The sequence below is a fragment of the Hyla sarda genome, chromosome 12 (genome assembly GCF_029499605.1).
Source record: "Hyla sarda isolate aHylSar1 chromosome 12, aHylSar1.hap1, whole genome shotgun sequence".
In the NCBI taxonomy this organism is placed as follows: Eukaryota; Metazoa; Chordata; class Amphibia; order Anura; family Hylidae; genus Hyla; species Hyla sarda.
Genome location: NC_079200.1, coordinates 10145164 through 10169830, shown reverse-complemented (window position 1 = coordinate 10169830; position 24667 = coordinate 10145164). Strand labels below are relative to the sequence as shown.

The window sequence follows — 24667 nt, the reverse complement described above, 5'->3', positions numbered from 1 at the left end:
ATATATATATATAAAACAAAAAATATAACTTAAAATATAACATTACTGATCCTGTACATTAATAAAAAAAAATGTACAGAAAAATTAAATAGAAACCGATCCAAAAGTCTGATCTATGCCAAATTAGTACCGAAAAAAACTACAGTTCACTCTGCAATTTATTTTTATGCAATTAAATAAAAAAAAAATCTGACAAATAATTGATTAGGAAAATAAACCTTAGTTTCCACCCTACTCTAATCAGTAAAAAAAAAAAAAAATAATTATATTATATCAATTTAAATACCGTATTTATCGGCGTATAACACGCACTTTTTAGCCTAAAGTCTATGTGCGTGTTATACGTCGATACACCCCCAGGAAAGGCAGGGGGAGAGAGGCCATCGCTGCCCGCTTCTCTCCCCCTGCCTTTCCTGGGGTCTAGAGCCCTGCTGCCGGCCCTTCTCTCCCCCTGGCTATCGGCGCCGCTGCCCGTTCTGTCCCCCTGACTATCGGTGCCGGCGCCCCATTGCCGGCGCCGATAGCCAGGGGGAGAGAAGCGGCGCCGACAGCCAGGGGGAGAGAAGGGGCAGCGGCACCCATTGCCGGCGCCGCTGCCCCATTGCCTCCCCCATCCCCGGTGGCATAATTACCTGTTGCCGGGGTCGGGTCCGCGCTGCTTCAGGCCTCCGGCGTGCGTCCCCTGCGTCGTTGCTATGCGCTGCGCGGCGCATGACGTCATTGCGCCGCGCCGTGCAGTGCATAGCAACGACGCAGGGGACGCACGCCGGAGGCCTGAAGCAGTGCGGACCCGACCCCCACAACAGGTAATTATGCCACCGGGGATGGGGGGAGGCAACGGGGCAGCGTTGCCGGCAATGGGTGCCGCTGCCCCTTCTCTCCCCCTGGCTATCGGCGCCGGCAATGGGGCGCCGGCACTGATAGTCAGGGGGACAGAACGGGCAGCGGCGCCGATAGCCAGCGGGAGAGAGGGGCCGGCAGCAGGGCTCTAGACCCCAGGAAAGGCAGGGGGAGGGAAGCGGGCAGCGACGGCCTCTCTCCCCCTGCCTTTCCTGGGGGTGTATCGGGGTATACACGCGCACACACGCACCCTCATCTTACCATGGATATTTTTTTACCCAAATATCCTTGGTAAAATGAGGGTGCGTGTGAAAGGCCGGTGCGTGGTATACCCCGATAAATACGGTATAATATTATATATATATATATATATATATATATATATATATATATATATATATATACACATATACACACATACACACAAACGGTATATATATATATATATATATATATACATACATACACACACTAGGGATCAACCGATATCGTTTTTTTAGGGCCGATACCGATAATCGGTGGAGGTTAGGGCCGATAGCCGATGACTTATACCGATATTCCGGTATAAATTATCGGCTATTTATCCCCTGCGACACCGCTGCAGATCATTGATTTAAAGCGGGCGCTTTAAATCAATGATCTGCAGTGGCTTTTGCGGGGCCATTGGCCGCCGCCGCCACCACCCGCTTCTCTCCCCTACCTGCCAGGGTGCTCCGGGCCATCCATCCATCGTTCCTGTAGTGTCCGGGGGCGTTCCGGGTGGAGGGTGGTCCGGTCCGGGCTGTCCTTCTTCTCCGGCGGTCATCTTCTCCACTCTGGGCAGGCTCCGGCCTAGTACGCTGCAGACGTCGTTGCGCAGTGACGCCCGTGCGCAGCGACGCACCTGACGTCACGGCGTCTATGCAGCGTACTAGGCCGGAGCCTGCCTGGAGTGGAAAAGAAGACCGTGGGAGAAGAAGGACAGCCCGGACCGGTCCACCCTCCACCCGGAACGCCCCCGGACACTACATGAAGGAAGGATGGCCTGGACCACCCCCATTACGGGTAAGTTTAATTTTTCTATTCACTCGGAGGGTGGGGGAGGGGCCCGACCGGTATAGCGGTATGGGAAAAAATCCATACCGGTATACCGCCTAGCATCACGGTGGGGGTGCAACGCGGTGCGGTGGGTCGGAGGTGCGGTGCGGCGGGTCGAGGGGGTGGCGGTCGCGGTGCAGTGGGGGCGGTGCGGGGGGCGGGCATTATTGGCTTATCGGCAAGATAATTGCCGATACCGATAATGCCCAAAATCGTGATTATCGGCCGATAATATCGGCCGTACCGATAATCGGTCGATCCCCAATATACATACATATATACATACACATAGACAAACATCTAGGAGACACATTTACATGAATCATTTACATGAAATCGTAGGACCGCGTGTGCATCAGGATGTTGGCGTCCATCTGAGTGACTTCTACGGAGCCCACATAGTCTTCATCTGTAACTTCAGACGTCACTTCAGGCGCCTCGTCGTTTTTCATCACTGCCCTGATCTTGTTAAGGCGGCAATTTTCTTGGATCATGGCCACAGAGCTTTCGCTGATGTCATTGATGGTGACTTTTACCGAATTATTAAGGTGCTTTGCCCACTGCAATCCCATGATGCCTTGAAACGCAAAACAGCACTTTTAGATGGTACAGATATAAATCAGACATTCTAATACCTGAGACCAGTGATTTCTAACCAATATGCCTCCAGCTGTTGTAAAACTACAACTCCCAGTTGGGAGTTGTAGTTTTGCAACAGCTGAGGGCACACTGATTGGGAAGTACTGCCTTAGAGAGTAATATGGGGTAGGTGACCGCACCACTAAGGGCACACTTACAGGCCGTTTAGATGCCACTGTCAATTTTCACAGCAGGCAACTTAATGGTTAAAGGGGTACTCTGGAGGGAAAACATTTTTTTTTAAATCAACTGGCTCCAGAAAGTTATACAGATTTGTAAATTATTTTTATTAAAAAATCTTAACCCTTCCAATACTTATCAGCTACTGTATGTCTCACAGGAAGTTGTGTACTTCTTTCCAGTCTGACCTCAGTGCTCTCTGCTGACACCTCTGTCCGTATCAGGAACTGTCCAGAGCAGGAGCAAATCCCCATAGGGACAGAGGTGGCAGCAGAGAGCACTGTGGTCGGACTGGAAAGAACAACACTACTTCCTCTGGAGCATACAGCAGCTGATAAGTACTGGAAGGATTAAGATTTTTACATAGAAGTAATTTACAAATCTGTATTACTTTCTGCCACCAGCCGATTTGAAAACATTTTTTTCCCTATAGAGTACTTCTTAAAGGGATACTCCGCTGTTAGGATGTGAGATGTCTGATAGTGGGGGGCCCGCCGCTGGGGACCCCCGCGATCCCCCCTGCAGCAGCCCGATTCCTCAGCAGCCTGGAAGCTAAGTTTTCTCCAAGGCTGATGACGGGTGGTGCAGGGGACAGAGCATCGTGATGTCATGGCCTGCCACCTCAATACAAGTCTATGGCAAGTCTTCCATAGGCTTGCATAGAGGGGGGCGGATGTGACGCCAAGAGGGGGTGGGGCCGTGACCTCACAATGCTCCGTCCCCGGCACCACCCGTCATAAGCCTTGAAGAAAACTTAGCTTCCGGGCTGCTGAGGTATCGGGCTGCTGCAGGGGAGATTGCGGGGTCCTCAGCGGCAGGCCCCCCTCCATCAGACATCTTATCCTTTGGATAGGGGAAAAGATGTCTAACAGCGGAGTACCCCTTTAATATCCAGCAGTGAAGATTGCTCTGCTCCAGCTATTAGCAGCAGCCCTGATCTGGTAAAAACAGCCGACCAGGTATGGAGAGGGCTAGAGTCCCGGACCCTTTCCATATCCCCTTAACAGCCCCGTTTTATATCAGAGGTCATCAAGGGGTTAAAGGAGTATTCCAGGCCGCTCATCGCTTCCTGTAATGTTTTGTTCCAACAGGAAATGCCTGCTTAGCCAATCACTGGCTGCAGCAATGACCCGCCAGTGATTGGCTGGGTGGAGATTTTCATTAGTGAAAGCAGTGAGCACAAGGATCGGGAGCCATCAGAACATCAGCTGAGGGAGATCAGGACAGGTGAGTATGCTTTGTTTTTGTTTTATTTTTAAAGCAACCACACTGAATTATATTTTCTATGCAGGGATGTTTCTAAACATTTACACTCCATACCTGTGGAACTAAAAGCATCCAGACACTCCAATGGTTTCCTCTCTTCGGTCAGTACCGCAAGAGCGCAAAATATCAGCTGCCTGGAATAAAGCACAGACGTTCACTTATACCAGAAAACAAACACACATGCCGACATTGCTTCCTAGACATACACTGCATTCAGAAAGTCTTCAGACCCTTTCACTTTTTGCACTGAACTGAGGAAGAAGTTGTTCAGACTTCAAAACGTGTGGAAGTGTGTACTGAAGTATGTTTTACACGGTCTCTCTGTACTTTGCTCCATTCTGCTTTCCCTCAACCCTGACCAGCCTCCCTTGTCTCTATAGCATGATGCTGCCCCCACCATGATCACTGTAGGGATGGTATTGGGCGGGTGATGGGCAGTGCCTGGTTTCCCCCAGACATGATTCTGCCCCCACCATGATCACTGTAGGGATGGTATTGGGCAGGTGATGGGCAGTGCCTTGTTTTCCCCCAGACATGATGCTGCCCCCACCATGATCACTGTAGGGATGGTATTGGGCGGGTGATGGGCAGTGCCTGGTTTCCCCCAGACATGATTCTGCCCCCACCATGATCACTGTAGGGATGGTATTGGGCAGGTGATGGGCAGTGCCTGTTTCCTCCAGACATGATGCTGCCCCCACCATGATCACTGTAGGGATGGTATTGGGCAGGTGATGGGCAGTACCTGGTTTCCTCCAGACATGATGCTGCCCCCACCATGATCACTGTAGGGATGGTATTGGGCAGGTGATGGGCAGTGCTTGGTTTCCCCCCAGACATGATGCTGCCCCCACCATGATCACTGTAGGGATGGTATTGGGCAGGTGATGGGCAGTACCTGGTTTCCTCCAGACATGATGCTGCCCCCACCATGATCACTGTAGGGATGGTATTGGGCAGGTGATGGGCAGTGCCTGGTTTCCTCCAGACATGATGCTGCCCCCACCATTATAACTGTAGGGATGGTATTGGGCAGGTGATGGGCAGTGCCTGGTTTCCTCCAGACATGATGCTGCCCCCACCATGATCACTGTAGGGATGGTATTGGGCAGGTGATGAGCAATGCCTGGTGTCCTACAGATAACGCCAAGAACTGAGGCCAAAAAGTTCAACCTTAGTTTCATCAAACAAGAGAATCAAGTGCAAAATGATGTGGGAAAACTTGATTTTATTTTTATTTTATCACAAGGACACAACATAACAAAATGTGAAAAAGTGAAAGGGTTTTGAAACTTTCCAAATACATTGTATATATCTCAGTAATTTAAAGGAGTAATCCTATCTTCTAATGTTAAGGGAAGATAGGCCAGAACATTATAATACATGGAGATACAACATCTAGGACCACTCACGATAACAAAAGAGTTCCTTCTGGTTTATTCTCTGCACTTCAATGTTTCTGGCTTAAAGGAGTAGTCCAGTGGTGAACCCAGTGGTGAACAACTTATCCCCTATCCAGCGGTCGGACCCCCCGCGATCTCCTGTACGGAGCCCCGACAGCACGAAGCGGCGGCCGACACGCCCCCTCGGCAATCTCTGGCTCTGCCATAGAGATGTATTGAGGGGGCGTGTTGGCCGCCGCTTCGTGCGGAGGTCGACACCCGCTATCTGGCCGGAGAGCCTGGCCCCCGTACAGAGAGATCGCAGGGGGCCCCAGCGGTCGGACCCCCCGTGATCTCAAACTTATCCCCTATCCTTAGGATAGGGGATAAGTTTTTCACCACTGGACTACCCCTTTAACAAGCGCTCCTGCCCCTTGATTATGAGGATTGGGGGTCCCAGCAGTTGGACCCCCAAAGATCAGTAAGTGACGGCATATCCTTAAAATAAACCATCAAATACCAAAGTGGGAAACCTAACTCAATAACTCACTTTTGACAGCAGAGATCCCCAGAATCCCACAAATGTCGAGTCATTCAACAATCTTCTCACCTGTTCGTTTTCATTACAGGATTGAAAAAAGTACCAGATTTCTGTGGAGTCTGAAAGTTTGGAAGAACCTGAACCTCAGTGTTGGCCTCTTGTAAAACTTCTTGTGGTCTACCTGTGGAAATAATAAAATAACAGAAATTTAAGAACATTTTGAAAAACACTATTGAACAGAAGCAGCAGCATTATGGACAATATGGAACAGTACTAAGCAGTGTAAGCTGTGAAATAAGCCCTGGGGTGAGATCTAATACAGTAAACTTGTATACTCTCTTTGAGGTCTATTTTTTCTCTCTCCAATCCTTACCACGGCTATACCGCTCACTTATTTACTGTCTATTAGCGCCTTCCTACAATATAGTGCATTACTGTGATGCTCTTTACCTGTACCAGGACTAGCTGCTCTTTTGGACAAGAGGTGAGGGCGGCTCTATGTTGTATCTCCGGTGCACTGTGTACTGCACAAGACCCTAAAGAAGCTCCTGTCCTCAACGTATAAAGTGATTTATAGCTTCTAAACACAATTTCTGACATATATGTAAGGACAAGCTTTATCTGTATTAGTGATCTGGTCATTTTTCTTTAAAGAAGACCTGAGGCCAACCTCAAAACATTTTATTGCATTATCATTAAAGGGGTACTCCACCCCTAGACATGTTATCCCCCTATCCAAAGGATAGGGATAACATTTCTGATCGTGGGGGTCCGTCAGCTGGGACCCCCCGCGATCTCAGGGCCGGCGCTGCAGAGTTCTATTCATGGAAGCCATGATCCTGACATCACGCCACGCCCCCTCTATTCATGTCTATGGGAGGGGGTGTGACTGCTAGTATACAGCTATCACGCCTCCTACCATAGACATGAATGGAGGGGGCGTGGCATCTGTGCTCGCCAGTCATCCAGCACGAAGCAGAGTTTGTTCCGTGCACCCGATGACTGGGGTGCCGTGGCGGAGATTGTGGGGGGTCCGCAGATAGGGGATAACTTGTCTAGTGGTGGAGCACCCCTTTTAATAGCTCAGGGCCCCCTGATCACACACCTTCTTTATACAGTTTCTTTATACACTCTCCCAGTCCCGAGACATTTGGATTCATAGTTTGTCTGAGAATTCAGGAAATCCGTCAAATGGGGGTGTGAACTTATATTAAGTGACCAAAAATAATCAATTCTGGGGAGTGCTTTGCTTCCCTAGCCTGCAGAACAAGCACCATCAGGTTGGCACAAAGGCAGGTAGGAACCCTCCGTCCGTCGGTCATGCAGGCTGATCAGGAATCCGTGATCGCCCTGTGGTGGTCCCACTTAGCCCCCCAACCAATCGGCACCAGAATTTTACCTGTTTTAGGTCTCATGATTGAATATGATCGCAGGAGCTAAAGGGTTAATAGCCTATTTTCCAGACAGGGGTCGCCAGGTAAGGAGCTGGATCAAGTCCCACTGGACGTACCCATACTTCCAGAGGAGGGAAGGTGTTAACCCCTTACACGACGCAGGACTTATATTTACGTCCTGTGCCGGCTCCCGCGATATGAAGCGGGGTCGCGCTGCGACCCCGCATCACATCGCATCGGTCCCGGTGCTCATCAACGGCCGGGACTCGCCAACCGCGGCAATGTGCGGTATTAACCCTGACCGGTATTAAGCTGACCGCTGTTTCTAAAGTGAAAGTGAAACTATCCCGGCTAGTCAGTCGGGCTGTTCGGGACCACCGCGGTGAAATCGCGGTGTCCCGAACAGCTTACAGGACACCGGGAGGGCCCTTACCTGCCTCCTCGGTGTCCGATCGACAAATGACTGCTCCGTGCCTTAGATCCAGGCAGGAGCAGTCAAGCGATAACACTGATAACACTGATCACAGGTGTGTTAATACACGCCAGTGATCAGCATGAGAGATCAGTGTGTGCAGTGTTATAGGTCCCTATGGGATAATAATGATCAGTATAAGAGATCAGTGTGTGCAGTGTTATAGGTCCCTATGTGATAACAATGATCAGTATAAGAGATCAGTGTGTGCAGTGTTATAGGTCCCAATGGGATAACAATGATCAGTATAAGAGATCAGTGTGTGCAGTGTTATAGGTCCCTATGGGATAATAATGATCAGTATAAGAGATCAGTGTGTGTAGTGTTATAGGTCCCTATGGGATAACAATGATCAGTATAAGAGATCAGTGTGTGCAGTGTTATAGGTCCCTATGGGATAATAATGATCAGTATAAGAGATCAGTGTGTGCAGTGTTATAGGTCCCTATGGGAGCTATAACACTGCAAAAAAAAGTTACAAAAAGTGTTAATAAAGGTCATTTAACCCCTTCCCTAATAAAAGTTTGAATCACCCCCCTTTTCCCATAAAAAAAATAAAACAGTGTAAATAAAAAAAAAAATAAACATATGTGGTATCGCCGCGTGCGTAAATGTCCAAACTATAAAAATATATCGTTAATTAAAACGCACGGTCAATGGCGTACGCGCAAAAAAAATCCAAAGTCCAAAAAAGCGTATTTTTGGTCACTTTTTATACCATTAAAAATGAATAAAAAGTGATCAAAACAAAAATCATACCGATAAACACTTCAGATCACGGCGCAAAAAATGAGTCCTCATACCGCCCTGTACATGGAAAAATTAAAAAGTTATAGGGGTCAGAAGATGACATTTTTAAACGTATAAATTTTCCTGCATGTAGTTATGATTTTTTCCAGAAGTGCGACAAAATCAAACCTATATAAGTAGGGTATCATTTTAACCGTATGGACCTACAGAATAATAATAAGGTGTAATTTGTACCGAAATATGCACTGCGTAGAAACGGAAGTCCCCAAAAGTTACAAAATGGCGTTTTTTCTTCGATTTTGTTGCGCAATTATATTTTTTTCCGTTTCGCCATGAATTTTTGGGTAAAATGACTAATGCCACTGCAAAGTAGAATTGGTGACACAAAAAATAAGCCATAATATGGATTTTTAGGTGGAAAATTGAAAGGGTTATGATTTTTAAAAGGTAAGGAGGAAAAAACGAAAGTGCAAAAACTGAAAAACCCTTAAGGTGTTAAAGGGGTACTCCGGTGAAAAAAAATTTTTTTTTTTTTTTTAAATCAACTGGTGCCAGAAAGTTAAACAGATTTGTAAATTACTTCTATTAAAAAATCTTAATCCTTCCTGTACTTATTAGCTGCTGGAAACTTCAGTGGAAATTCTTTTCCGCTTGAAACACAGAGCTCTCTGCTGACATCATGAGCACAGTGCTCTCTGTTGAAATCTCTGTCCATTTTAGGAACTGTCCAAAGTAAAAGGAAAAATCCCCATAGCAAACATATGCTGTTCTGGACAGTTCCCAAAATGGACAGAGATGACAGCAGAGAGCACTGTGGTCATGATGTCAGCAGAGAGCTCTGTGTTTCAAAAAGAAAAGAATTTCCGCTGTAGTATTCAGCAGCTAATAAGTAGAGGAAGGATTAAGATTTTTTTTAATAGAAGCAATTTACAAATCTGTTTAACTTTCTGGCACCAGTTGATTTAAAAAAAAAATATACGTTTTTCACCGGAGTACCCCTTTAACTAAAGACTGGGATTTAATGTATTTAGTCCCACTATATATTTCTGTATAGTGGGACTAAATACATGAATTCCCATTGTTTAGAGGGGAAATACTGACTACAGGGTCTCTCCTGCTCCACATGACCAGTTGGAGGAATGCACAGTGAACAGCGAGATTATCGATTTCCAAAGAGCATCTTGCCCGGGTCAATTAGAATAGGACCATGCATGATACTCGTCAAGTGTCAGAAGGTCGCTGCCGCTATATGACCACCCAATGTGCAGTTGCTGCTTCCTACACTCAATGGCAGAACAGATGGGAGAAGATCCCTGGACACTCCCTATAACTGTACCCTTTATACTGACAAATACTAAAGATGCTTCTACTGTCTTGTCTATCTTCAGGGAGGAGGAGGCTGAGCTCCTGTTGTCTTCTCTATCTTCAGGGAGGAGGAGGCTGAGCTCCTGTTGTCTTCTCTATCTGTCACCTATCACAGTGATGCTGTACAGATCACTTTTCAGCAGCCTCCGCCTTATCCTCACAGACACAACAAGAAGTCTAACCTTAGTTTTAGGCCCTAGTGGTGAGAATAGGAACTGCAATATTTCCTAATAAGGTTATAAATTGATCACCTCATCGTGTTATTGACGGTATAGATCCGCGGTCAGAGTTACCTACCATACGATGAGGTTGCTTTGGTTTCCCCTTTCTCGACATGTCTCTTTATGTGTCTTATCATTTCTGTTCTTCTTCGGGCCACTGCTTCAGAGCAGATAATACAATGGTAATGAGCGCTCATCTTACCCGGCATCTGAAAGAACATCAGGAACCTAAAATGTCAAATCATGGCACGCAATATTGGCATAAAGTAAGCCTACTATTAAATGGACTAAACGTAAAGGGGTACTCCGGTAGAATACTTTTTAAAATGTATTTATTTATTTATTTTTAATCAACTGGTGCCAGAAAGTTAAACAGATTTGTAAATTACTTCTATTAAAAAATCTTAATTCTTCCAGTACTTATCAGCTGCTGAATACTACAGAGGAAATTATTTTCTTTTTAAAACACAGTGCTCTCTGCTGACATCAGGAGCACAGTGCTCTCTGCTGACATCTCTGTCCATTTTAAGAACTGTCCAGAGTAGGAGAAAATCCCCATAGCAAACATATGCTGCTCTGGACAGTTCCTACAATAGACAGAGATGTCAGCAGAGAGCACTGTACTCGTGATGTCAGCAGAGAGCTCTGTGTTCCAAAAAGAAAATAATTTCCTATGTAGTATTCAGCAGCTAATAAGTACTGGAAGGATTAAGATTTTTTAATAGAAGTAATTTACTAATCTATTTAACTTTCTGGCACCAGTTAATTTAAAATAAATAAATTAATTAATTAATTAAAAAAGTTTTCCACCGGAGTACCCCTTTAAGACTAGACAGCCTAGAGATGCGCCAAATTTATTTCAAATAGCCTGAGCCACTGTGATAAATCTGGTCCAAGTTTACACTATCTAAAAATTAGACAAGGTTAGTAAATCTGCTTTAAAGGGGTACTCCACTGCTCAGCGTTTGTAAAAAACTGTTCCGAACGCTGGAGGCGGTAGCTTGTGATGTCATAGCCCCGCCCCCTCATGACATGCCCCGCCCCCTCAATGCAAGTCTATAGGAGGGGGCGTGACGGCCGTCACGCCCCTTCCCATGGACTTGCATTGAGGGGGCGGGGTGTGACGTCACAAGGGGGCGGGGCGATGACGTCACGATCTCCGGGCTCCAGTGTTTGGAACAGTTTGTTCTAAACGCTGAGCAGCGGAGTATCCCTTTAAGGGGTACCCTGCCCCATGACATCTTATCCCCTATTTAAAAGATAGGGCATAAGATGTCTGATCGTGGGGGGTCTGGTCGCTGGGACCACCGCAATCTCTGGGCCGCAACAAGATCAGTGTCTGTAGTAGAGGTATATATAGCCTGTGCTTAGTGTCGCCTCTTAGTGGCAGCAGAATATACCCCCAATGACACAAACAAGAAAAAAAAAATATTGTTTTCATTTTACAGCGCACCCGAGTGTCCGTGGCCCAGGGTCCGCTAAGACTGCAATGTCAGTCTCTTCTGAGGATCCACACACTTCAATGAAGTACCAAGCCCCCTCTACCGACCAGCATGTCTGCAATAAGGAGTATGGAGTGGCATCTGAGGACGTGCACTACCAGTCCATACAGAAACTGGCCAGATAATAAAATATAATCATAAAATGATCAATGTTGGATAGAATATGAGCATCAAGGCTCCTATGTGGTTAGAGCACAAACATCCAAAACTGCCCGTACTATGGACCTTACTTCCGGTTTTGCAAACTACAAAATAAAGCCTTTTAACCTCACATGATTTACCTCATTTTCATTTTGCGCCGTATTTTGTACGCAGGGTAAACAACAGATGCACATTCGGTAGCCTGAAGAGAAAATAAAAAGCAGTAGTTTTTTTGTCTTTTTTTTTTTAATTATTATTATTATTATTATTATTATTATTATTATTATTAAAGGGACACAGACAAGGTCAGCACTGCTCCCTGCCTGTCAATCAGACAGGAGCCAGCACTGTGCTCATAGCACAGCAGGGCATACTCCTGACTCTGCCTTACTGCATGCCCTCATTCATTTTACTATCTGAGCTCTGATCTTTCTTCTCTCTGCGCATGCAGTTGTAAACAGAGAGAAGATTGAGAGCTGCCAGCTCAGCTTGTCTGTGTCCTGGCTGCAGTCTGAGATTTAGGACGCCAGCATAAGTCTGAAATCTTTAAAAAATAAAATAAAAAAGGCTTGCAGCCAGAACTGGTAGGGAGACCTCTAGTGGTCAAATTAAATAGAGATAATTATTTTTGAATAACATGCAATTGGAAAGTTATTCAGCATATATTAATCTAGAATATATCAAAAGTTTTTTTGATGAAAGGTACCCTTTAATGTTAAAGTTTAACTGATCCCTTATCCACAGGATGGGGGATAAGTGTCTGATTACATCTGACAACTGGGACCCCCGCGATCTCCTATACGGGGCACTGCTACTAACCCATCCTTGGAATGCTTTGGCCCTCACCCTTGAAGACAAGCCCAAGTGAAGGCCCACTCAGCCAATCACAGGGGGCTGTGGCGAGTGTGGTGGGGACAGGTAAGTAGCCAGGCCCAGTATGTGAGATTGCAGGGTGGTTCCAGGGGGTCAGACCCTGAGAGATTTTATACTTACCACTAGAGATGAGCGAACTTACAGTAAATTCGATTCGTCATGAACTTCTCGGCTCGGCAGTTGATGACTTTTCCTGCATAAATTAGTTCAGCTTTCAGGTGCTCCAGTGAGCTGGAAAAGGTGGATACAGTCCTAGGAGACTCTTCCCTAGGAATGTATCCACCTTTTCCAGCCCACGGGAGCACCTGAAGGCTGAACTAATTTACGCAGGATAAGTCATCAACTGCCGAGCCGAGAAGTTCGTGACGAATCGAATTTACTGTAAGTTCGCTCATCTCTACTTACCACCTATCCTGTGGATAGGGCAGTGTTTTCCAACCATGGTGCCTCCAGCTGTTGCAAAACTACAACTTTCAGCATACCCGGACAGCCAAAGGCTGTCCGGGCATGCTGAAAGTTGTAGTTTTGCAACAGCTGGAGGCACCCTGGTTGGGAAACACTGTGATAGGGTATTAGTTCAGCTTCTCCGCGTACCCCTTTAAAACAAATGCCGTAACATGTAGGATCACACCACAAATACAGACAGATCTGCAATGGAAGCAAAATACAAAAAAACTAACAAAAAACATCCACACCTTCAAATTCAACAGAGACTTTCCAGTGAAGGTTCTGCAGGTGCCTAAGAAGCTTATTTATGTGACATGGCCTAAACCTGTGCTCGGGACACAAGGGACAAGGTTTCCTCAGACCTACGTAAAAGAGGAACACAGAAGAAAATAAACAATAAAACATCTGGTGAATTTTTTTACATTGGATATACAATTGAAGGGGTTATCCAGGATTAGAAATAACATAGCGCCACTACTTTGTGTGTCGTATGGCAGCTCAGTAACATAGCAGTGAATGGAGCAGAGTTGTAATACCACACACAACCTGGAGGACAGGTGTGGCGCTGTTTTTAGAAGAAAGCAGTCATGTTTTTCTAATCCTGGATTAGCCCCTTTTGGTTGTTCCATTGGGAACCATACATTTTACCCAGCAGCCGTTTCCGCAGGGTAAACAACCAGGTGATCGGGTTCTAGGAGCCGGAACTTACAGTAATCACCTGACCTTCATGACAACGGCAAGATTCTAAAAAAAATATACATAAACTTACCATCACTTTGTTCAGCTAAAGCTTCTAGGTGAGAAAGTTCTTTCTGGATAGATATATGCTTTCCTGAAATGGAACACAAGTGCAGTCAAATGTAAGGGATCTTTTAAAGGGGTTGACCAGGAAAAAAGAAAACCAGAGCCAATTTTTTTCCAAATATAGTGCCATCTTTGTCACCAGGTTGTGTGCGGTATTACAAATTTATTTACTTATTTACTTAAAGGACAACTGCAGCCATAACAACTTATGCCCTATCCACAGGATAGGGGATAAATGTTTGATCGCGGGGGGTCCGAGTGCTGGGACCCCCCCCCCGCGATCTCCCAAACGGGCCCGGCATTGCCGCTCTGTGTGAGCGGCTAATGCACGTAGCATTGACCTTACTGAGGTTGACGGTACGCCCACTCCCCATACAGCTCTATGGGATAGGCGGGGATGCACGAACACTGCCTCCCCGCCTCTCCCATAGAACTACATGGAGGAGGCGTGTTGGCCGCGGCGTCATGCTGCGGCCGACACGCTTCCTGCACGGGAGAGCTGCGGCCCGGTGCAGGATAACGCGGGTGGGGGGGGGGGGCATGGTCCAAGCATTCGGACCCCCCGCGATCAAACACTTATCCCCTACCCTGTGGATAGGGGATAAGTTGTTATGGCTACATATTTCCTTTAATGGAACTGAGCTGCAATACCACAGACAACCTGAGGACAGGAGTGGCGCTGGTTTGGGGAAAAAATACCTCTGGTTTTCGATTCCTGGACAAGGGGTACGCCAGTGAAATAAAACATATCCCCTATCCACAGAAAAGGGGATACGTTTCTGATCGTGGAAGGGTCCGATCGCTGGATCCCCTATACGGGTCCCTGCTCAGCCGATGATTTTCCAAGCAGCCATCACTGAAACTGGTGAGTAGGTGGCCCCTGACAGGAATTTGCAGGGGCTCTTTTGTTTCCTTGGAGTTCCCCCTTAGATTATTTATATATATATATATATATATATATATATATATACTTATTTTTACTTTTTTAAATTATAATTTCACGTCCATATAAGAGCCGCAAGTCCCCGCCTCACCTTAACAATTTTAAGGTTGGGGCATCAGGCCAGAAAATGGGCCTGAAATACGAATGTCCACATACATCTGTATTAGACCAGTGTGAACTCAGTCTTACAATAAGAGTGCATCTATGTATCTGTATTTACCCTGCACCTTCTAGAGCGAATGCGAGGGTCACAATCACATTTGACAAACCTGTGCTCTCTAGATCCAGGGAAACTTTCCCACCATCCTCTGCATTACGTTCTTTGCTGCATGGTTCTTCAATTTGCAAAGGTTCTTCTAAAATCCAAAAGAAAGACACCATGAGATCCAGTAAAAGAGCTGGCATTAGGATCTGTAGAAACCAAAGAGCGCAGAAAAAGCCGGGTTCACAGCACAATCCACCAATCTGAGGCAAGAAGTATGGGAGTCAAAACTTCAATTTGCCAATCATAACGCATTTCGAGGCATCCAAGCCTCTTCATCAGATATGCAGGCAAGATGCAAAACTTTTATTTGCCAATTATAACGTGTTTCGAGGCGTCCAAGCCTCTTCATCAGATGTGCAGGCAAGATGCCTGCACATCTGATGAAGAGGCTTGGACACCTCGAAACACGCTATGATTGGCAAATTAAAGTTTTGAATCCCATACTTCTTGCCTCCGACTGGTGGATTGCGCTATGAACCCAGATTTTTCTGCACTCTTTGATTTCTACAGTCTCTGCTCGGCAGGTTGTTCCAAAAGTTGCACCACCATCTTTATTGCCTACATTGCAGTTGTGTCTATAACACAACTGACCCAGGTGAGCACACTGTGGGAACCCTTCCGGGGACCTACAGCCTTTGCAAGTTTCCAATCTTGTTTCAGACATTATTGTCCTATGAGGAGCTCTGCCATATTTTTTCTTTTAGGCATTAGGATCTGTCAGCCTAGAGTAGTGTTTACCAGCCAGGGTGCCTCCTGCTGTTGCAAAACCATAACTCCCAGCATGCCCAGACAACCCTCAGCTCTATTCCTGTTGTTCTATTAGTGGCACTGTGCTGCCTTTTTGCCGAATGGTTGTGACAGATCTACCGATGTTGGTCTCTCAACTTAAGATCTTTTTAGGGGTGGACAGGTTGGATGCAGAACGTCACCGTGACTCTGGCACTAAACGTTTTTTTCAGAAGTGGAAATCCTTCATTGTGACTCACTTCGACTCTTGGGGGATTGCAGAAATTGGAGGTGGTATTCGGTTGACCATGTGGTATAGTACAGAGGCTTTTCGAGGTTCTCTCGTAGCGCTTTGCTTACCTGATAATTAAACTGATTCATCAATCTCGCCCTTATATTAACTCACTATAGAGAATCCCCTGAGAGTAGGAGGAGGGGATATGGTGCGGTGCATGGCCCTCGTTTCGAGGGGTGTGCTCCGTTCACTTGTGTGGGGGTGGGAACACAGTTTAGTATGTCGCTGGGGGAGGGTATGCTTCCTTTTGTTGTCTTTTTTGTATGGACAGCTCAGGAACCTTCATGTTCGATAGAATGAATGTATTGTACACCACTGGTATATTCCCTTACCTTACCCTTGACTCTTATTGTTTATGATGCTAGATTTTGTTTGAAAATATTTAATAGAAATATATTTAAAAAAATAAAAAAATTAAATACATAATTGCACTGCTCCGACGGGAGCGCAGCATAGATAAGGTAAGGGTGGAAGTCGGCGCCCAGCAGGCATCAGTGACATGGGCCTGCTGGGGAAGTCGGCTTACTGCTCGGCCTTAGTGAGCTGCTTTAGAGATGGCAATATGTCATTTTAGAAGGCAGGGAGGGAGTTAGGGATAGATGAGCAATAGGTAGGGACAGAAAAAAAAAAAAAAAAGATGGTGGGAGCTACTGAGCTGCAGTAACCCAGCATGGCCACTACATAATATATGGCGCTGTCTGCTCCCGACATCGCAGTGTATGTGGGCGCATCGCCTCTAGCAAACAGCTGCTCAGTGTGGAGTCGGGTGTAGACACCCCCTACTATCTGATACTGATGGCCTGAGGATACGCCGGCCACCCAATTTGTCTTCCTATCCGTTGAAATTCCCACTTTTTATCCAATCGTTGTGCATGTTAACTAGCGATGGAACTGTGTTTCTATGAGCAACTTAGATAAGCCGTATGCTCCCCATCTTCAATATCCTGTACAGCTCCGTGCACCGATGTCACATGAGATTAAAATGACTTGTGTGCATAAAGGATTTACAATACAAACAATATCTCTAGTCTGTTAGGCTGAATGTGAAAAATGTATGAGAAAAAAAAACAAAAAACATTTTGCCTATAGAGGGGAAGTGGCACTACAGAAAACCAGTGAAAATTGTGTTTATTCATCCATGCAGCTTTCTGCCTTCACTAAATGCCATATATTGGGTTATAGTGCGGGCGAACAGCTTTAAATGGAGGGGTCACTTACATGAATCACGTGAGTAGTTGCATAGTTATGGCTTCTTAAAGGGGTACTCCGGCTCCAAGTCATCTTATGTCCAAAGGAATATGCCTGATCGCGGGGGTCCCGCCGTTGGGGACCTCCGTGATCTTCCACGCAGCACCCCGTTAGAATCAGCCCCCGAAGCGTGCTCGCTCCGGGTCTGATTTCTGGCGATCACGAGGATGGAGCATAGTGATGTCACGGCTCCGCCCCCGTGTGCCGTCACGCTCCGCCCCCTCAATGCAAGCCTATGGGAGGGGGCGTGACAGCTGTCAGGAGTACACCTTTAATCTTCAGCTGCATTGCACAGCTCTGAGCAATGGATGCGGGAAGCCTGCTCACCCAGCTCTCCTGCCTCCTCCATATTCTCGGTCCGTCCTGCCCCCTACATTGATATGCTCAGAAATGCTGGGGGTGATTGCTTTCTGGCATGGACGGAGAATATGGAGGAGGCAGGGGAGTTGGATGAGCTGGCTCTATGCCTCCATTGTACAATGCAGCTGAAGATAAAGAAGGCATAACTCTGAACAAACTGTTCCGAACGCTGGAGCGGGGAGATTGTGAGTGTCATAGCCCCGCCCCTCATACATCACGCCCCGCCCCCTCAATGCAAGTCTATGGGAGGGGGCGTGACGGCTGTCACGCCCCCTCCCATAGACTTGCATTGAGGGGGTGGGACGTGACATCATTAGTGGGCGTGGCTATGGTGTCACAAGCTCCTGACGCCAGCTCCAGCATCCGTTCCCAACGCTGAGCAGCGGAGTGCCCCTTTAGGCTTCTTGGGGGCTGAGCATCCCCCAGACTAGGAGTCTCTGCACTGTGCCATTCTTCTCCTGCATTGGAGTAAGTGAACATACAGTTTTGCCAAATCTAGCGAAGCGGGCATCAGTTTGTTTAGACTTGAAAAAGTTGTTCTGGCTTTTAGAAGGAATCGTAGCACTTTTTTTTTATTTTTTTTGGTTAAAGCCTAAACAATTGACGTCCGCTTTATTGGATTTGGCCAATCCTACTCTAGATTCGCTAACTTGTAATTCTTACCTCTTACATCGTCCTCACACGAGGTCTCGGCAGCTGGTAACTCTGCTCCGTTTGATGGATCACCTTAAATAAAAATAAAAATTTAATTAAATAAAACTGACCGACTTGAGGCAATAGGAACTCCCCTTACTTTAAGGTCTGGCGCATTTCATTTAGTATTAGGCTGCATTCACACCACATTTTTGCAATACAGTTCCCGTATATGTTTTCAATGTGTAAACCGTACGGAACCGTATTGAAAACCATATGCATTGACTCTCCATTGAAAACCGTACGCCAAACGATGCATCCGGTTGTGTCCGTTTTGCATCTTGTACGGTTTTGTCCGTTTTCTTCCTGTACCTAAAACCACAGCCTACCACGCTTTTTGGTCTGGGTGAAAAACCGTATGGAAACCGTATATGTTTTTTATAAAACATGGGAGTCGATGGGAACCGTATAATTTTTTTTTTTTTTTAAACATGGGAGTCGATGGGAACCGTACAGAGCCTTATGTGTGTATGGTTCCATCCGGTTTTCACCATAAGTTTTTTCTTGGAATTTCAATCAAACAAGTGAAACTTTATTCATAATGAAATGAAAAGTTAAACATGTATACGTTTTTTTTTTTCTTAAAAAACGGATGCAACTGGACATCATTTTTCAAACCGTATACAGGTTAAAATCTGTACACATTTTGATGCAGTTTAGTCAGGTTTAGAGGAATCCGTTTTTCCATCAAAAACCTGATACGGGAACTGTAATGCAAAAACATGGTGTGAACCCAGCCTTAAAGGGGTTGTCCAACAAAAATTATTTAACCTCTTCAGGACCCATGACGTATGCATACGTCATCACACCCTGGGTCTTAAGGACCCATGACGTATGCATACGTCATGGCGTTTTCCGGTCTCTGCCGCTCGCCGGGCAGAGATCGGAACCGGATGCCTGCTGAAATCCTTCAGCAGGCATCCAGGGCAAACGCCGAGGGGGGCCATGTAGGCCCCCCATGTCGGCGATCGCCGCAAATCGCAAGGAAATCGCCCTTGCGATCTGCGGCGATACCGGGCTGATCGGGTCTCTGGGACCCGACCACCCGGTAATTTCGCATGATCCCGGCTGTCACAGACAGCCAGGACCATGCTAACGTATAGGAGCGAGGTGGCACGTCTGCCACCTCCTCCTATACCCTGCGATCTGTCGGTTAGTTAACCGACCAATCGCAGGAGGGGGGGCGGTTACTTCCGCCCGGCCCCTGAAAGTCCGGAGAGGACGGGAGGAAGACCGGAGGACGCGGCGGGGGACGGGGAAGTGCTGGGGACCGGCCCCGGTACTTACCTCGTCCCTGAAGATCCGGATCCCGGCGAGGAAGATGGCGGCGGCGACAGGTGAGTAGATCTTCAGCCGCGGTCGGGCCCTTTATAGCAATGCACGTCGCCGTAAAGCGACATGCATTGCTGTAATAGGACCCTGTAAACTACAACTCCCAGCATGCCCAGACAGCCCTTGGCGTCTGGGCATGCTGGGAGTTGCAGTTTTGCAACATCTGGAGGTCCACAGTTTGGAGACCACTGTGCCCTTCCAGATGTTGCAAAACTACACATTCTCAGCATGCCCTTACTGTCCAGGCATGCTGGGAGTTGTAGTTCTGTAACATCTGGCCCTTCAGATGTTGCAGAACTACAGCTCCCAGCATGCCTGGACAGTTTTGGCATACTGGGAGTTGTAGTTTTGCAACATCTGGAAGGGCACAGATTGGGAACCACTGTATTAGTGGTCTGCAAACTGTAGTCCTCCAGATGTTACAAAATTACAACTCCCAGCATGCTGGAAGTTGTAGTTCGGCAACATCTGGCTCTAAAGATGTTGCCGAACTACTACTCCCAGCATGCCTGAGAATGTTTGGGAGTTGTGGTTTTGCAACAGCTGGAGGCACACTGGTTGGGAAACATTGTTTCCTAACTCAGTGTTTCCCAACCCGTGTGCCTCCAGCTGTTGCAAAACCACAACTCCCAAACATTCTCAGGCATGCTGGGAGTAGTAGTTTTGCAACAGCTGGAGGTCCCCCCCCTGTGAATGTACAGGGTACATTCACATGGGCAGGGGGCTTACAGTGAGTATCGGGCTGCAAGTTTGCGATGCAGCAAATTTTGCGCGGCAGCTCAAACTCGCTGTAACCCCCCGCCCATGTGACTGTACCCTAAAAACACTACACTACACTACCACAAAATAAAATAAAATGTAAAAAACACTACATATACACATACCCCTACACAGCCCCCCTCCCCTCCCCAATAAAAATGAAAAACGCCTGGTGCGCCACGGTTTCCAAAATGGAGCCTCCAGCTGTTGCAAAACAATAACTCCCAGTATTGCCAGACAGCCGTTGACTGTCTAGGCATGCTGGGAGTTTTGCAACAGCTGGAGGCACCCTGTTTGGGAATCACTGGCGTAGAATACCCCTATGTCCACCCCTATGCAAATCCCTAATTCAGGCCTCAAATGCGCATGGCGCTCTCTCACTTTGGAGCCCTGTCGTATTTCAAGGCAACAGTTTAGGGTCACATATGGGGTATCGCCGTACTCGGGAGAAATTGACTAACAAATCTTGGGGGTCTTTTTCTCCTTTCACCCCTTATGAAAAGGTGAAGTTGGGGTCTACACCAGCATGTTAGTGTAAAAAAATAAACTTTTTACACTAACATGCTGGTGTTGCCCTATACTTTTCATTTTGACAAGAGGTAAAGGGGAAAAAAGCCCCCCAAAATTTGTAATGCAATTTCTCCCGACTACGGAGATACCCCATATGTAGGCGTAAAGTGTTCTGGGGGCGCACAACAAGGCCCAGAAGGGAGAGTGCGCCATGTACATTTGAGGTGATTTGCACAGGGGTGGCTGATTGTTACAGCGGTTTTGACAAACGCAAAAAAAACAAAACCCCACATGTGACCCCATTTCGGAAACTACACCCCTCACGGAATGTAATGAGGGGTGCAGTGAGAATTTACACCCCACAGGTGTCTGACAGATCTTTGGAAGAGTGGGCTGTGCAAATTAAAAATGTTGTACAGCCCACTGTTCCAAAGATATGACAGACACCAGTGGGGGGTAAATGCTCACTTTACGCCTTCTTACGTTCCTCAAGGGGTCTAGTTTCCAAAATGGTATGCCATGTGGGGGTTATTTTGCTGTCCTGGCACCATATGGGCTTCCTAAATGCGACATGCCCCCCGAGCAAAATTTGCTCTCAAAAAGCCAAATATGACTCCTTCTCTTCTGAGCATTGTAGTTCACCCGTAGTACACCTCAGGTCAACTTATGGGGTACCCTCATACTCAGAAGAGATGGGGTTACAATGTTTGGGGGGTATTTTCTGCTATTAACCCTTGCAAAAATGTGAAATTTGGGGGGAAACACACATTTTAGTGAAATTTTATTTTTATTTTTTTACATATGCAAAAGTCGTGAAACTCCTGTGGGGTATTAAGGCTCACTTTATTCCTTGTTACTTTCCTCAAGGGGTCTAGTTTCCAAAATGGTATGCCATGTGGGGGATTTTTGCTGTTCTGGCACCATAGGGGCTTCCTAAATGCAACATGCCCCCCAAAAACCATTTTAAAAAAACGTACTCTCCAAAATCCCCTTGTCGCTCCTTCGCTTCTGAGCCCTCTACTGCACCCGCCGAACACTTTACATAGACATATGAGGTATGTGCTTACTCGAGAGAAATTGGGCTACAAATATAAGTATACATTTTCTCCTTTTACCCCTTGTAAAAATTCAAAAATTGGGTCTACAAGAACTTGCGAGTGTAAAAAATGGAGATTGTGAATTTTCTCCTTCACTTTGCTGCTATTCCTGTGAAACACCTAAAGGGTTAAAACGCGGACTGAATGTCATTTTGAATACTTTGGGGGGTGCAGTTTTTATAATGGGGTCATTTGTGGGGTATTTCTAATATGAAGACCCTTCAAATCCACTTCAAACCTGAACTGGTCCATGAAAAATTGTGAGTTTGGAAATTTTGTGAAAAATTGGAAAATTGCTGCTGAACTTTGAAGCCTCTGGTGTCTTCCAAAAGTAAAAACATCTCAACTTTATGATGCAAACATAAAGTAGACATATTGTATATGTGAATAAAAAAAAAAAATTATTTGGAATATCCATTTTCCTTACAAGCAGAGAGCTTCAAAGTTAGAAAAATGCTAATTTTTCAAATTTTTCATAAAATTTTGGGATTTTTCACCAAGAAAGGATGCAAGATACCACAAAATTTTACCACTGTGTTAAAGTAGAATATGTCACGAAAAAACAATCTCGGAATCAGAATGATAACTAAAAGCATTCCAGAGTTATTAATGTTTACAGTGACAGTGGTCAGATGTGCAAAAAATGGCCGGGTCCTGAGGTGTAAAATGGCTGGGTCCTTAAGGGGTTAAAGGGTTACGATTTTTTCAATTGTAAAAAGTGCAAAAACTGAAAAATGCTCGGTTCTTAAGGGGTTAAATATATATATCGACTTTTTCACACCACAATTGCATCATTTAAATTCTGAATGCTATACACAATTGGTCTCCAACCCGCGGCTCTTCAGCTATTGCAAAACTACAACTCCCAGCATGCCCGGACAGCCTTTGGCTGTCCGGGCATGCTGGGAGTTGTAGTTTTGCAACAACTGTAAAGAATTTTTGACTTTTTTTTTTAGGAGAAATGTTCAAGACTATAACCCCGTAAGAACAATTAATTATATAAGAAATAACAGAGGCCTGCAGCCTATCTCACCATCACTATCCTCTATCGCTATTACCGCCGCCATGTCTAATTCTTCTGAGTTTTCTTCCATTATTTATAAGGACAGGAGCTTCCTCGGGATTAGGATTATCCGTCTACAGTGCGAGCCTCACCGTGTACGTCTGCCTGGGTTATAACAAAGAAAGAAACAAGAGTTATAGAAGAAGAAATATACACCTGTATGGCAACTACCACAACCGCATCCACGTCATACTGCTAAACCAAACAGGTCAGGGACATCAAAAGTTTAGATTAGTCGAGGTCCAGGTGCTGAGACCCCCACTGATCGCTAAGCATTTCTCTGATATTATAAAAAGTCTATGGAGCCCGTCCCACGCAGCAAATTGATTAAGAGGGTACTCTGCTCCTAGACATGTTATCCCCTATCCAAAGGATAGGGGATAAGATGTCTGATCGCAGGGGGTCAAGCTGGGGACCCCAGAGATCTCGGCTGAGGCACCCCAGACATCCGATTAACTTTGCTCCGTGTCGGATGACTGGTGGAGGCTCGTGACGTCACGGTTGGTCATGATGTCAATGCCACGCCCCCCTGAATGCAAATCTATGGGAGGGGCCGTGACAGACGTCACGCCCCCTCCTATAGACTTGCATTGAGGGGGTGTGGCCATTACATCACGAGCAGGACGTGGCTGTGATGTCACGAGCCTCCGGCGCTGCACCCAGCGCTCTAAATGAATGCCGGGTGCAGAAGGGAGATCACGGTGGTCCCTAGCGGCGGGACCCCCTGATCAGACATCTTATCCCCTATCCTTTGAATAGGGCATAAGATGTCTAGACGCGGAGTACCCCTTTAAGGCTAGGTTTAAAGGGGTATTCTAGGGAAAAAAATATTTTTATAGATCAACTGGCTCCTGAAAGTTAAACAGATTTGTAAATTACTTCTATAAAAAAAAAAATCTTAATCCTTCCAATAATTATCAGCTGCTGAAGTTGAGTTGTTCTTTTCTGTCTGGCAACAGTGCTCTCTGCTGGCATCTCTGCTTGTCTCGGGAACTGCACAGAGTAGAAGAGGTTTGCTATGGGGATTTGCTTCCACTCTGGACAGTTCCCAAGACAGGTGTCATCAGAGAGTACTTAGACAGAAAAGAACAACTCAACTTCAGCAGCTGATAAGTACTGAAAGGATTAATATTTTTTTTTAATAGCAGTTATTTACAAATCTGGAGCCAGTTGAGATAGATATATATATATACACACATATAAAAAAAATTCCTGGATAACCCCTTTAAACTATGGGGAATAGTGTTTTGAAATTCCACTCAGAAATTCCTATGCAGCAGAATCCTATTGCTGTCAATGGGATTTTGCTGCACAGTGCACACTACGGAATTTCAGCGGCAGATATTTGGTTTACGGCAGTGTTTCTCTAGTGCGGTCATCGAGTCCCCCCCCCCCCCCCCCCCCCCAGGAGGTCATGTTTTCAGGATTTCCTTCGTCTTTCACAGGTGATATAGATGCGGTGATGCCGGATTCACTGACCAG

The 24667-nt window shown here is 46.1% G+C and overlaps 1 protein-coding gene across 3 annotated transcripts in view; it reads right to left on the bottom strand.

The window, feature by feature from the left end:
* The window catches only part of TRMT1L (tRNA methyltransferase 1 like), a 54105-nt gene that overhangs the window by 21488 nt on the left and 7950 nt on the right, over positions 1 to 24667 (bottom strand). For all 3 annotated transcript variants that reach the window (XM_056547862.1, XM_056547863.1, XM_056547861.1), the window contains exons 2-11: positions 23156 to 23290; positions 18395 to 18457; positions 15107 to 15193; positions 13860 to 13922; positions 13339 to 13452; positions 11911 to 11972; positions 10204 to 10336; positions 5995 to 6106; positions 4057 to 4136; positions 2248 to 2494 (exon numbers count right to left, since the gene is read on the bottom strand). In XM_056547862.1, coding sequence (XP_056403837.1) covers positions 2248 to 2494; positions 4057 to 4136; positions 5995 to 6106; positions 10204 to 10336; positions 11911 to 11972; positions 13339 to 13452; positions 13860 to 13922; positions 15107 to 15193; positions 18395 to 18457; positions 23156 to 23216 — 1022 coding nt within the window. In that variant the 5' untranslated portion in view covers positions 23217 to 23290. The remainder of the gene's footprint in view (positions 1 to 2247; positions 2495 to 4056; positions 4137 to 5994; positions 6107 to 10203; positions 10337 to 11910; positions 11973 to 13338; positions 13453 to 13859; positions 13923 to 15106; positions 15194 to 18394; positions 18458 to 23155; positions 23291 to 24667) is intronic.